Genomic DNA, 15404 nt, shown 5'->3' with positions numbered 1-15404 from the left:
AAAAAGAACCTTTCTCAATTGTTACAAGCTCCCTAAAATTCTAATAGCAACACAGTAAAAGACATAAAATAGCAGAAGCCTACTTATTACCGAAAAATAAATAAAGATGTCTCGTACCTAAAATTTCTGAAAAAAAATCCTCTTTACAAAAAGTACGGACATAGAAAAAGTGGGCCATAAATGGTCAAATGCATATTTTATAACCAAGAAAAAGTCGGTCTTATGGTCTCTAAGAGACACCACAGTGAGGGTTTGCCACCTACCTGTATCTCCTCAGTTGTGTGCACAATGAACATGTCCAACAGATCTTCCTTGGCTCCGTCCAGCCAGTTGTTGAAGGGCTGAGGGCAGAAAGGATTGTTATGTACACAAATATTTATCCCACATTCCACAGTTGTTGAACTGCTAAAGACAGGAATGATTCTTAAATAATGTGCAATTAATCACTCTTTAAAGTTTAATTGTAGGAATATGCACACTGCTTTTATAAACATGTATACTGAAGTCAAACCTTAAACTAATTTCATTTATTAACACATAAATGATGTGCATGCACATACAGTAATATAGGTGAATCAATCTGACAGGTCTGCATACTTACTGCTGCACGTTTGGCAAACTCTAAATGCAGAGAGTCAATCTTTTCAAGAATGGTTTCAGCCTCCTGAAATCAAATAATACAAATAATTCAAAACAATTTTTAATATTTATGAATAAACTATACAACAATTTTTACAAAACAGTAACAACAAACTATTAAAGGAACAACGATGCATCTCACTATCGACAAGACAAGATCAAAAGTAGGCTGTCAAGAACTTATTCCATATGAGTTATTAAATTGAAGTGAAAGAATATATAACAATGAGGAGATCTTTTAGATGCATGGGGAACTGAATTCAGAAACACTGCAAATGACGGGGAAAAAAACATGTCAACAAAACTAATCTTTTACAAACATAAGTTATATTGCAAATTTAAACACTTCTTTAAATGTTAAATGTTGAAAATTCTGAGGATCAGAACGGATAAATCCAACGCCTGAAAAGTGCTGGCTAATTGTCAGACTGTGTCCCCATTACTCACATCCAGTGCTGCCCTCCTGGAGGAAGTGAGGGTGCCCAGTCTGTCCCATTGGTCACAGATACGAGAGCATCGCGTATTCACTGCTAGAATATCATGGTACTGCAACGCGCTGCAAACAGAAAGCATCAACAATTCAAGTAAACATGACAAGTTATGGCAATAAATCAATCAATCAGCCCATGCAAAAGACATTTGAAGTTAAACATTTGCCATAACAATGGCTGAGGTGACATGCAATATAAGAAGAGTTTTTATCATGTTCATCAAACCCTTGGAAACTTTACCCTTTCCTTGACCTTGACAAAAACTTAGCAAAACTTGCAATGGAGGGATAAAGCTAAAATGACAAACATTAACCCATTTATGCCTAGCGTCTAGAAAAAAGGCCTTGGCAAACAGCGTAGACCCAGATGAGATGCCACATGATGCAGCGTCTCATCAGGGTCTGCAATGTTTGCTTAAAGGAATTTCTGTAAGAAACATTCTAAATATAGATATAAATATACTAGACATCCCTAATTTTGGAAATAAATTGATTCAATTTAGAAGGATGGGAGAGTCCACTAGGCATAAATGGGTTAACATTGTTTGTTTGAAATTATAAGCTCAACTCCTCTACATCAAATAAATTGTATGGTATTTTTTTTTTGCTATTGCAGAAACACTGATCAACATGACCCAACCCGGCCTGTTTAATGGCCCCACATACTTGAGTTCCTGTGCGATTGCAGCAATCTGCTCCACTCTGTCCTGGTGAGCCGCCAGGTCACTCTCAAAGGCCTCGTGTTTCTTCTTCATAGCCTGATGAACACACATTCACACCATATGACCCTCATTCTATGAAAACTGGGCTTAATGCATGAGTGTTAATTTTGTCCCAGATTAGCCTGCGCAGTCTGCACAGGCTAATCAGGGACAACACTTTGTTCTTTAAAGGAATTGGTAAGTAAAAGAAAGAGTCTGCTAAACAAACTAGATGTGTTTGTGAAACACAATGTCCCCCTATATGATGTTTGACCTTGTAGGATGACCTTGACCTTGACCCTTTACCACTCAAAATGTGCAGCTCCATGAGATACACATGCATTTCAAATATAAAATTGCTAGCTTCAATTATGCAGAAGTGACATTACATGAGCAATTTTGACCCATATATTTGACCTTGAAGGATGACCTTGACCTTTCACCACTAAAAATATGCAGCTCCATTAGATACCCATGCATTCCAAATATCAAGTTGCTATCTTCAATATTGCAAAAGTATGCATAAAATTAGCGATTTGGGCCACATATATTTGACCTCTGACCTTGAAGGATGACCTTGACCTTGACCTTTTACCACTCAAAATGTGCAGCTCCATGAGATACACATGCATGCCAAATATCAAGTTGCTATCTTCAATATTGCAAAAGTACTCATAAAATGAGCGATTTTGGCCACATATATTTGACATCTGACCTTGAAGGATGACCTTGACCTTTCACCACTCAAATTGTGCAGCTCCATGAGATACACATGCATGCCAAATATGAAGTTGCTATCTTGAATATTGAAATACTGTTAAAGTGTACATTAAATGAGCGATTTTGACCCATATATTTGACCTTGAAGGATGACCTTGACCTTTCACCACTCAAAATGTGCAGCTCCATGAGATACATATGCATGCCAAATATCAAGTTCCTATCTTCAATATTGCAAAAGTTATTGCAAATGTTAAAGTTGGCGCAAACCAACCAACAGACCAACCAACCAACAGACCAACAGACCAACAGACAGGGCAAAAACAATATGTCTCCCACTACTACAGTGGGGGACATAAAAATCAGTCCAGGCAGAATGTGTCGTCCCTGATTAGCCTGAGCAAACTGCACTAATCTTAGACGACACTTTGTGCACATTCACTAAGCCCACACTATGCTTTGATTTTTATTCACTTACAGAATAAGTTTGTACTTAAGATTATTCACAGATGGGGCTAGAAAATAAATATCTGTACTGTAACACAAAAATACAGTTCATAGAGAATTAAGAGATTCGTCCCAAACTATACTCAAAACCTTGCACAGGCTATGTTCAAAGGCAAATATCTTTGAATGCAAGCAATCTTTGCGGTAATTTAAACTACTAACCTAAATAATTATGCTTTTATAGAAACAGACAACCAGGAAACAGACTCTAGAGTGTTTCAATAAGCCTTGGGCTTTCAATAAATTTAAGCATAAATATATTTGCAACTAATAAGTAGTAAGAAAGTGTTATGGTACCTTAACATCGTTGAGCCTGCATCGTTTGAAGTCCTGACTCTGCAGCATCTCCTCCTTGCCCTCCGCCCAGTCCTCATGGATCTCACAGCGGTGGCGGAACTTCTGGGCCAGGTGGTCCAGACGCTCCAACCTGCGCATATCAGAAATGTGCGTAAAGTTTTGTCCCATATTAGTCTGCTGTTTAGTTTGCACAGACCAATCAGGGTAACTTTCTGATTTATGAAATATTTAATTTAAAGGAAGGACAAGACGCTCAAATCTGAGCACACTAGCCAACAGTTGGGAGCTATGGAGACACGTGGGAAAACTGAAGCCAAAGTATCTATGCTTTCCCATTTTTCCACTCCTACTTAAGCTAAAGCCTTCAAGCTTCTTGTAATATTTCAGCAGAACTTGCATTCCCAAAATGATACAGTTTACTTGGGCAGTATTGTTTATAACTTCTACTTGCAATAACAAATGGACAAATCAGCTGAAAGAAGAGATTTTATCTTCCAAATAACACTGAAGTCGCATTTTTGTCCTTCATTTTCAACACAAATGTGCAATAATATTTAATGTTTTGACATCTAAAATACTGTATTAACAAGAGCAGCACATAACGGGTGCCAACGCTCTGCTGCGCATGCATTTTTGAATAAATGAAAGCTTGTCAGATTTTTTCTATTTTTTTTAGAGGTCACAAGGACCTTGACCTTTGACCTAGTGACCCAAAAATAGGTGTGGCGTGTAGAACTCATCAAGGTGCAGCTACATATGAAGTTTCGAAGTTGTAGGTGGAAGCACTTTGATTTTAGAGCCAATGTTCAAAACCTTGACAAAACGTTAAGGTTTTAGCACGATGCGGACAGCGGACGACACAACGAGCTGGCTATGACAATACCTCAGGTTTTCTCCGAAAACTGCCGAGCTAAAAATCACTTAGCATTATTAAATTCTATGACAACATTTTTCTTGCATCATGCATTTAAACTACTGCTGAATACTAATTTGCCTTTATCTTGGTCAATGACAACTGCGATGTAATACCACAGTATTAACAAATCTAGGTGGTAGCACATTACCTCTGCAGCTCTGACAGCAGCCATTCTTCAAAGCCTTTCTCAGCAGTCTCCAGTCCCTTCCAGGCATTGGCAATGTCCTGTAGAAAAACCACTCACTCAGCAAACACACAGTATCAGCATTTATAAATTATTTACCAATACATTTGCCCTTTGGCAAATCGGGGTTCAATCCCTGAGCATAAAGTGTAGTCCCAGATAAGCCTGTTCAGACCTACAATTTCTGATTTTATGGATTTTGTATTTAAAAGAAATCTCTTCATAACAAAAAAGTACTCAAAGCGGAAAACATTGTCCCTAATTAGCCTGTGCAGACTACACATACTAATCTGAGACAACACAACACACATGCATTAAGCCCTGTTTCTGACTTAAATTATGGTTTAAAAAAATCAAGATTGGAATTCTGTGTGTCTACATGCGAAATTCATATCCATATTAACGGCTGTAAAACAACATTTGGGAAACACCCATCATGTTTTAAAACAAGGCACAATAAACTGTTAGTGAATAGCATGTCTGTAGTTTTTCTTTTGTGAACATGTACCCATTTAATTGTGCTATACATGTATTTGCAAAACACAACTTTCAGATACTGTTCCACATCAGCTACATCACTATTTCCAGCATCCCCAATCATCCCAATCTACTTACGGAGACCATTTTCCCCTCAGTGGGCAGGTAGGCAGGCCTGTTGCTAAGCCTGAGTCGGGTCTGCAGCGTGTTGAAGCTGTTCTCCAGCCTAGCTTTGTCCTCTAGCTTGGGTGGCTTGTGTTTGCGGCGGTAGTCACGGAACTCGTCCAATTTGCGTTGTGTTCCTGGCAGGGTGTTGTCTGTCGTGCGGTTTTCAAGCCATGGTGTTGTCTTTCTGATCCAGGCCAACAACTATTGGAAATAAAAGTTTATTATTTACAATTATTATAACAGGTTGTTGAATATTGATTTTTAACATTTTACAGTCGCTGTTGATGTGGATAAACATTAAGAATGATTTTATCATGTTATTTTACATATAAATTTTAAAATAAAATAAATCACTATGAACTTTCATAATATGCATGGTCACAACACTGCCAAATCTGTATTTGAAAATTCAGCATACTTCAATATAAAATCATATTTAACCTTTTACCACTTAGATACGTATTTTGACGCATTTGTAGTCCCATAAAGTTAAATTTTATTAAATACCTTTATTACTAAATTCAAATTTTAAATGCTTCCAACCCTTAGATACTGATGAGCAGCAAACAGCATAAAACCTGAACAGACTGCAAGTTACAGATGTTCGGGTTTTATGCTGGTTTCACAAGCCATTTTCACATTGCTTATTATGGGGGGAAAGGGTTCAACTGTAAGATTGATCCCCAACCTAGCGTACTTACGTCACTGGCGAGTCTCTCGTATTCCTCCATGAGTCGTTCATTTTCCTGGTTGACCTTCAACACCTTGCAGATCCTGTTGGCCGCAGTCTCTGCCTGCAAGATAATAGAACATAAATCACTTTAAGACCATTATTATTTGCCAAACTGAAATTTTTTCAGCCTATTTGTCGCCTTTGGATTACTTATGGGAATGGCTGAGTAAGCCTTGACTTTACTACAATATGCATCTTCTGTAAGGTTATTAAGACAATAATTTATTAACATAATTTTTTGGGATCTTGCATCTTTAATAATTCTGTTACTCACCACCCTTTTAGAATTGTACAACTGGTTTGCATAAACTGTCATCAAATTGTGCAATTGACATAGTTACTCCTAACAGATTTCAGAAGACTTTCCCCCCCCCCCTTTTTTTGAAGATGTTCTTGTTCTTAAGAAAGTATGACTGCTTGAATCAAATGGCATGCATGTAATATTTACAGTGGGCAGGCCTTTTTTTTTACAATTTTACAACTTTTTCTTCTCACAATTGAAAACAAAAATCAGAACTTGTCTTTTCACAATTTAAAGAAATTGTAGACTAAATATTTAACGATTTTGAAAAGTTTGCAACTCATTTTGTTCACGGCCCACAGGCCGCTTCACAAAAATAGATAAAAACAAGTATCGTTGAAAACGATGGATGCTCCCCGATGATGCGCTTTGTCAATCTATGTGTTAATAACTACCTAAAAAAATCTATTATTAGCCTTGGTGACCTTGACCCCAAATGACATCAAGCGTCATCAAAAGGTAGAGGTCCATGCAAGGTACCTACATGCGAAATATGAAAGCGATTGGTAAAGTATTGAAGGGCGCTATGAGAAACGGTAGCAAAAGTGTGACGGAAGGAATTCTTATTATAAGCCTCGGTGACCTTGACCCCAGTGACCTCAAACCTCATCAAAAGGTAGAGGTCCATGCAAGGTACCTACATGCCAAATATGAAAGCGATTGGTAAAGTATTGAAGGCGCTATGAGAAACGGTAGCAAAAGTGTGACGGAAGGAAGTAAGGAAGTAAGTAAGGAAGGACAAACTGGCAACTATATGCTCCGCCGAAATTTTATTTCGGGGAGCATAAAAAAGCCCTAGTAGGTCGTACCTGCTGAGCCCCAGAAAAGGCATGGTAGTATGCGGAGACATAGGTCATCACTGACCTCTCATCTGGCTTGGCAGAGTTCACCATGTCTGCAAAAAGGGAATAACATAAGCTACATGCCATAAGAACTATGACACATGAGTTGGTCAAAAATAAAATTACAGGTCTCAAACTTTGGGGCCTGTGTAAGTTCTTACTAAGCCCTACCAAAGGACCCAATTGTTGCCATTTCAAAATATAATAATTAGGAAGTTCTTTAAAATTACACCAATACAAAAATAGGGCTACGCTCTGAATTATGAATTTTTCAAACAAAAAGAAAGATGATTTTAATTTGGTACACAACATGGTAAGAACATTTTCACAGTCAACTGAGTGAACCATTTACATTATAGTCTGAGTCTAAGAAACAACAAGGGACAAAATTGTCACAAAACCAGGTTTTCATTGTGAAAAAAAAATCGGATAAAGGGAGAAAACTCAAACTGAACTTTTGAAATGAACAAACAAAATTAACCCCCTTTGTAAGTTTGTTTAAAAAAAAATAATCTATTTTTAGTCGTGGCGACCTTGACATTGGAGATATTGACATGATTCTTTCGTGCGACACACCGTACCATGATGGTGAACAAATGTGCCAAATGATTTTAAAATCTCACAATGAATGACATAGTTATGGCCAGGACAAGCTCATTTATGGCCATTTTTGACCTTTGAACTCAAAGTGTGACCTTGACCTTGGAGATATCAACGTAATTATTTCGCGCGACACACAGTCCAATGATGGTGAACAAATGTGCCAAATGATTTTAAAATCTGACAATGAACGACATAGTTATGGCCCGGACAAGCTTGTTCCGCCAGCCCGCCAGCCAGCCAGCCAGCCAGCCAGCCCGCCCGCATTCGCCAATCTAATAACCAGTTTTTTCCTTCGGAAAACCTGGTTAAAAAGGTCAGAGCAATTTCACATTACAAAGACTCAATCACACACACAGTGGCAACATTCAATCAGCCACAGCATGAGGCAGAGTCATATAAGACTAGGGTACCTTCTGCATCCAACATGCGTGGGATGTCCAAATGTTTCTCGGCCACATCGAAGGCTGTGTTCAAGTTCTCAATTGGATTATCCTGAAAACAGCACACAGAACTGGTATTAAAAGATTTTCTAGATGAAGACACATTTTTAAATAGCTAGATCAGTGTTATTATTATTATTACGTTTTAATTGAACTTTTAAGATATTAGTTTGTAAGAAACACAGAATGTTTGTCAATAAGGTATATTCCATAGCTCCTAAATTTCAGCCAAGTTGTCAATATGTGATATTTTGTTTTATCTTTCAAATGTACAATGATCTCAAAATTAGTAGGGGTTTTCTGTCTCTAAAAACTTACCAGTATACTTACAAACCTAGCATTTAATGTTTTACAGATATCTGTTGGAAACATTTTTGATTGTTTAACCCATTACCACTTAGATACGTATTTTAACACAGTAGTAGTCCCTTCGAAAGTTATATTTAATTAAAGGCCTTTCTTACTAGATCCAAGTTTTAAGGGTTTCAGTTTCAACCTTTAGATACTGATGAGCAGCAAAAAGCATAAAACATGAACAGAGTGCGAGTTACTCACAGCCTGTGCTGGTATTAGTTTGCACATGGCCATTTTCATTTAGCTACCAAGTGGGAAAGGATTAAGCCCCTGTGACCTTGACCTATGACCCCATTTGTCCCCATGCTGACAAGCATCTTCCTTTTCTTACCAGTACACATTTGGATGATCTTAGGTCAACGTGTTCACTAGATGTTGTGCAGAAACAATTAACTAAGATAATTTTTACTAACGCTATAACCAAGCATTTACGTTTTCATATTACAATTAACTAAGATAATTTTTACTAACCCTACAACCAAGCACTTACGTGTTCATATTATACAACTATACTTTACTATATGCATACAATTCTGGAATTATTAATATCAGAGATTAACCCTTAACCACTAAGATACGTATTTTGACGCATTTGTAGTCCCTTAAAAAGTTAAATTTAATTAAAGACCTGTCTTACTAAATTCAAGTTTTAAAGGCTTCATTTTCAACCCTGAGATACTGATGAGCAGCAAACAGCATAAAACCTGAACAGGCTGCTAGTCACTCGCATGCTGTTTTGGTTTTATGCTGGTTGCAAAAGCCATATTCACTTCGCTTCTGAGTGGGAAAGGGTTAAAACAATCTTTATGACAAACTTCATTAGCGATATCTGAAAGGGAGGCAACTCCTGGTGGATTGAAGTTAACATTTGAAAAGTTTTGTTAAGCATGATAATTGATTATCTGCACATGTACCTAAATCAAAAGGTTGTGGCATAAATAGAATGTGCTGAATATGAATACATGTAAATAAGCTTAAACAAGGCAGTTTTTCCACCTGCTGCTTCATTTTACATTTTAGTTCCCTATTTTTATGAAATGTAACATGATGCAGGTCAGTCTAAGAACAGGAAACTATCTAGAAACATCATTACTTTTTGCTGAAGTCCTATTCATTAAGATGACATGCAATTATTGACAAAAGTACTGTGAAAAGTACAAAAGTGGTGAATTTCAATATCATGTTAAATATCACAGAGCACCAGAAAAGTGTTAAATTAGAATTAAGAACACAAAATATTAATTCATCACATCTAACTAGACTCAAATGGTTTAAGATTGTTCAAGAAATGAAGTGTGCATCCTGTTTGTATGTCAAGATGCTTCCTACTCTATTTAGTAACAAGGATTTTAAGATTGATTGCTAATATGATGTTTACTGATTATTTAAGATTGCTTCAGTAGAAGTGAAAACGGAAGGAAGAAGGATACATTGCTATCTGCATAAATAATCTACATTAAGTGGACAATAAACAAAGTAAAACAACACGACCATCCAAGGACATGCAATATATAATGCGCTCTAGGAAAACTAGATTTAATCCAAGTGTCGTCCCAGCCAGCCCAGATTAATAAGGGACAACACTGTCCCCTTTTACTGTATTTTTTTTCGATCTTCTCTTCTCTTGAAAATCCAGTTACACTCACATGCATTAACTCTTTCAGTGCTGGAACCGAATTTTGAAGGCCTTTGCAAACAGTTTGGATCCAGACAAGACGCCACAGAACGTGGCGTCTCATCAGGATCCAAACTGTTTGCTATTATGATAGTATTCTTTAAAAAAAAAATGAAGAAAATGCTAATTTTAAAAATTCAGCTGACAACATTTTAGCAGACGACAAATTTCCCAGCATGCAAAGGGTTAAGGCCCGATTTGCTAGAGTAAGGCTCATATAGAGTGAATGGGTATCAGGTATGTACAAGTCATAGGCAGTCAGTGACCCTTAGATTGTAGTGAGTTTGTTTTGATTGTAACTGAAAGCAATAGCCTTGCCAAGAGCTTAACAATTGTGTTATGAAGGAAGTAAAATACACACCTCAATAGTATTGGGAGCAAAAAAGAGAAAGTCTACATTACAATGTACTTTACATGAATTCTAAATTCTCTGTTAATATGAAATAAGATAACATTGATTGTATTTTGTATATACAAGAGGGCCATGATGGCCCTGTATCGCTCCACTGCTGAAAAAAGGCTGAAACAAATATTCTCTGCATGTGCAAATACTTAAATATAGGCCCTACTTAAACACATGTACACTTTTGTGACCCCTCGGCTTGGTCAAATTTAACCCCAGGGGCATAATTTGAGCAAACTTTGTAGAGGACTACTACTGTGAAACCATTATTATTCGTCCGACATTAATTTTCGCCTTTTTCGTCCTTCGACCGATGGACGAATTCAAGATCCGGACGAACAATCATGTCCCATATTTGAAACAAATAAGACTGAATTACCGTAGGCATGAGGCATTTAAATCCAGCGTAATCCACGCATATACACAGGTCTCGAAATTAACACTCGCACACTCGCAAAATGCGAGAAAAAAAAGATTGCAAGGTAAGTTATAAGCCACTAGTGTTTTTTGCAAATAAAGAAATAGTGAAAAAAAAACGAGTTATATTGCTTAATGCGTTCGACGGCGTGAACGCTAAACCGTAGGTCAATTTTTTGAACATCCGAATACCCATATGCAGAAGCGCGCACCTTATTTGTTGACTGGTATACTTAAAATACAGATACACAGATGGTATTGATACAAAGAACATGAAACAGTCGACTATTCACACTCAAGTTAAATCCGGTTTTGACACAAAGGGGTGTTCATTATACAGTGTACTGACAACTGACATTTCCTGTAAAACGCGAATGCAATAAGGCTGTATCGAATGCGTCGACTTCGTTTAGGTATAATAGTGTTGATTAGCGCTAATTGTTAACAACTTTATTACCCATTGTGTGTATTGTGTTTTTCAGGGGTGTTGCAGATTATACAGCCTACACGCGGCGAATCCGGATTAAAGACAATACTATTTAACGCAATTAAAATATGACGATGTGTGATCAACACCTGACTGAAATATATTCTGCGCTTTGTTACAAATTAATAAAGAACATTTTGATTTGTGTTTAGTTGTTTGGTTTTAACTGCATCTACTATTTTTGTACATATACATAAAAACCCGTACCTTTGGTTTTATTACGATTTTTTCGCAACCGCGTATTACATGTATTACAAACAAATCTGACGTTTTTTTTTCCAAAACCAGAAATGGACGAATTTAAGAGCGGACGAAATAGTCATTTTTATGAAAGGGCGAAATTTTGTGCCGACGAAAATAAATGGTTTCACAGTATATCTCACTACATGTACATACAAAATATGGTAGCCCTAGGTCCTAGAGTTAAGGACAAGAATATTTTAAAAGTTTTCACAAAATAAGCAAGATATAAGCGTATATAATGTTCAATTTTGTGACCTGCGGGTCAGGGTCAAATTTGACCCAAAGGGCATAATTTGAACAAACTTGGTAGAGGACTATAAGATGTAACTGCATACCAAATTTGGTAGCCATAGTCTGAATGGTTTTCGACAAGAAGATTCTTAAAGATTTCACAAAATAAGCGCTTTATAAGCGTTTATTCAATTTTGTGACCCCCCAGGGCAGGGTCAAAGTTGACCCCAGAGGCAGTATTTGAACAAATTTGGTAGAGGTTTATTAGATGTCACTACATACCAAATTTGGTAGCCCTAGGCCCAATGGTTATGGACAAGAAGATTTTTAAAGTTTTCACAAAATAGGCCCCTTATAAGTGTATGTTCAGTTTTGTGACCCCCCCGGGCAGGGTCAAATTTGACCCAAGGGGCAAAATATGAACAAACTTGGTAGAGAACTTTTAGATGTCACTACATACCAAATTTGGTAGCCCTATGCCTTATGGTTAAGGACAAGAAGATTTTTTAAGTTTTCACAAAATAGGCACTATATAAGCATATAATCGATTTTGTGGCCCCCAGGGCAGGGTCAAATTTGACTCCTGGGGCATAATTTGAACAAACTAAGTGAAGGACTATGCAATGTCACTACATACCAAATTGTGTAGCCCTATGCCTAATGGTAATTGACAAGATTTTTTTTTAAGTTTTCACAAAATAGGCATTATATAAGCATACGTTCAATTTTGTGACCCCCGGGGCAGGTTCAAATTTGACCCTAGGGATAAAATTCAATTTTGTGACCCCCGGGGCAGGGTCAAATTTGACCCCAGGGGCAAAATTTAAAGAAATTTGGAAGAGGACTATTAGATGTCTCTACATACCAAATTTGAAAGCCCTAGGCCCAATGGTTATGGACGAGAAGATTTTTAAAGTTTTCACAAAATAGGCCTTATATAAGCAAATTTTCATTTTTGTGACCCCAGGGCAGGGTCAAATTTGACCCCAGGGGCATAATTTGAACAAATTTGAAAGAGGTTCACCCCAGGAACATTCTGGAGAAATTTCATCAGAATTGGACCAGTAGTTTAGGAGAAGATGTTTTAAGGAAAAGTAAACGCACACACGCACGACAAACACAGGACCATGACATAAGCCCCGCTGGCCTCTGGCCAGTGGAGCTAAAAATCAAACAAGTATCAAATAGTTTTACATTTCGAAGGTAAATAGTTTCTTAAGATCACATGATTTTACTGGGTCAGTTCACCTGATTGATTTTACTAATTGTAAATGCTATTGCATTACATAGCTTCTATAAACCACCTATACTATAATCCTTTTACATTGCCAAAGAGCAAGAATGCAGGATTAATCACATGAAAACAATTATATAATACATTAACATACGTTAGAAATTAACATGAATATTTCTTAACTACCTAAGCCCAAGAAAAGAGTGCATGCAGTACAAAATGTTTGCGCATACTAAAGTATTAAACTTGCCCTGGTCTATGCAACCTTACCTTGGTGAGCTTATGATAGTCAATCAAGTCAGGTCGATGTCGGTGAATGAGTGCACAGAAGGCCAAGCCATCTTTAAAACTAAAGAACAAGCAAAACATGCAAAAACTGAAAAAACGAATGTATTTAAATTCTAAATGTAATCAAGAAAGCTATGCAGGTCTAACTTTCGATAACAGGAACGCTACCCAATCATTCAATCATGCAATGCTAAGGAAAGGTCTATAACTTTATTGCAGGGTGCTGAACATGGTTCCATCTGTTTTATCATAATTCAAATTGTTAACCTCACAGAGTAGTCATTAGACAACATAAAAATTGTTGAATTCATTATTTTTTAACTTTTGAACGCTACCCACCTTATCTTTTAAGTATTTTACAGCACCATGCATGATATTAGACCTTTTTCTATAAGTGCTTGCATGCAGAAAACAATACAGCAACAAGACAGCAAAAACAGCTACATCAAAATATTTTCTGAAGTATGTGTATGGACTTATCAGCACAGAAACATCAACAAATAACAAAATGTTGTGTTTAATAAATGCATGTGTCCCAAGTCAAAGCCTTGTCAGAATTGATCCCTTTGTCTTGGAATAAGTCAAAAAATAGGACAATGTCAAGATAAAAATGAGTGTATGCAAGTATCAAAGCTTTGTAGAAAACATTATTGACTATTGATGTTAGACAAAATGCATCATATGGGGTTAACAAAGAATATATATTTTCTAAATAAGTTTTATGTCATGGTCAAAATGAGGTCAAGTGTGGGTGTGTTGTAAGAGTTCAAAAACATTGCCCACTCAAGTTTCAAAGCTTTGTATGAAGAATGATTGGAAAATGGACTTGCCATTCACTATATGCCTCGTACCATCTGACCATACGGGACATAACCTATCTGTTTTCATTTAATAAGAGAATTGTCTATCTGCAATATTGCCAAATCACATTTTTACAGTAAACAGAACTGACTTTCAAATGAAACAGGTTAAAACAAGACTGAGACATAAACCATTTTTGTACTTATTTGTCAAACAATTTATAAATAGAAAGCACAATATTGCTGATCTGTTATATAATCATTAACCCTTTGCATGCTGGGAAATTTGTTGTCTCCTAAAATGTCATCTGTTGAATTTCTGAAAAAAGCATTTTCTTCGATTAAAAAATAAAATCAGAATAGCAAACAGTTTGGATCCTGATGAGACGCCACATTCTGTGGCTTCTCATCTGGATCCAAACTGTTTGCAAAGGCCTTCGATTCCAGCACTGAAAGAGTTAAGTCAGTGCCATAATGTCTTTTTCTGTCATGTTGCTGTATGACATATTTTGACACAACTTTATCAAAATTGTATGTCCAACAAGCAAAAACTAAAAATGAATAATCCATGCTACAGCTTCTGCCTGCAAATCACTGTAAATGAAATTGAATGCAAAGAAAAAGAAATTCAAAACTTTCAAAATGTAAAACTACAAACTGTATTTAAAACTTGCATGCATTACTTCAATGTCAGCTACCCATATGAAGCATGTGATGTATCTTATGTTGCATGATATTGTTTTTTCAAGTTTATTTTAATTATGGCCTAGCAAAATATTTATCAAATTATGAGGTGTTAATATTTATTTCATAGATAAAATTTATATTATTAAAGAAATACACTCTGTGTAACATTAGTAGTCTATTATTCATATCCATTATTAAGTTAAAAAGCTAAGTTTAAATAATTGGTCAATATGTTGTTTGAAGATTGGGATAATCCTTTAAGTGTTTTGTGTTGTAAATGTGGACCTTTGTGGTAAAAAATCACTAATATTTATAGACTAAGTGCTCACTTATATTTATAGACTAAGTGTTATGTACATGTATAATTACTTTTTCCAGTTAATTATAAAAAGGTATAAGGAAGTACTGTAGCCACTTTAAGTATTTTTTAAACTTTGTGTATCAAGATTAATAACACAATTAATACAGAGTTGCAATTTAGATCTATCCATGAACATGTCTTGGTAAAATATGTTTATACATATTATGAAATGAATAAGGTCTTTCAAACTGGAATAATATTTATGG

General features: G+C 36.3%; 1 protein-coding gene across 2 annotated transcripts in view; it reads right to left on the bottom strand.

The window, feature by feature from the left end:
* Positions 1–15404, bottom strand: part of LOC127873700 (alpha-actinin-like) — a 60358-nt gene that overhangs the window by 19979 nt on the left and 24975 nt on the right. The window contains exons 5-15 of one of the 2 annotated variants that reach the window (XM_052417646.1): positions 13333–13411; positions 7989–8070; positions 6943–7028; positions 5801–5893; positions 5070–5300; positions 4419–4495; positions 3355–3484; positions 1796–1887; positions 1087–1195; positions 602–664; positions 264–341 (exon numbers count right to left, since the gene is read on the bottom strand). In XM_052417646.1, the coding sequence (XP_052273606.1) occupies positions 264–341; positions 602–664; positions 1087–1195; positions 1796–1887; positions 3355–3484; positions 4419–4495; positions 5070–5300; positions 5801–5893; positions 6943–7028; positions 7989–8070; positions 13333–13411 (1120 nt within the window). The remainder of the gene's footprint in view (positions 1–263; positions 342–601; positions 665–1086; positions 1196–1795; positions 1888–3354; positions 3485–4418; positions 4496–5069; positions 5301–5800; positions 5894–6942; positions 7029–7988; positions 8071–13332; positions 13412–15404) is intronic. The other variant, XM_052417647.1, reaches the window with a different exon arrangement.

This window comes from Dreissena polymorpha, chromosome 3, assembly GCF_020536995.1.
Source record: "Dreissena polymorpha isolate Duluth1 chromosome 3, UMN_Dpol_1.0, whole genome shotgun sequence".
In the NCBI taxonomy this organism is placed as follows: domain Eukaryota; kingdom Metazoa; phylum Mollusca; class Bivalvia; order Myida; family Dreissenidae; genus Dreissena; species Dreissena polymorpha.
The sequence above is the reverse complement of the archived record's forward strand: the minus strand, read 5'-3'. Positions and strand labels throughout refer to the sequence as shown.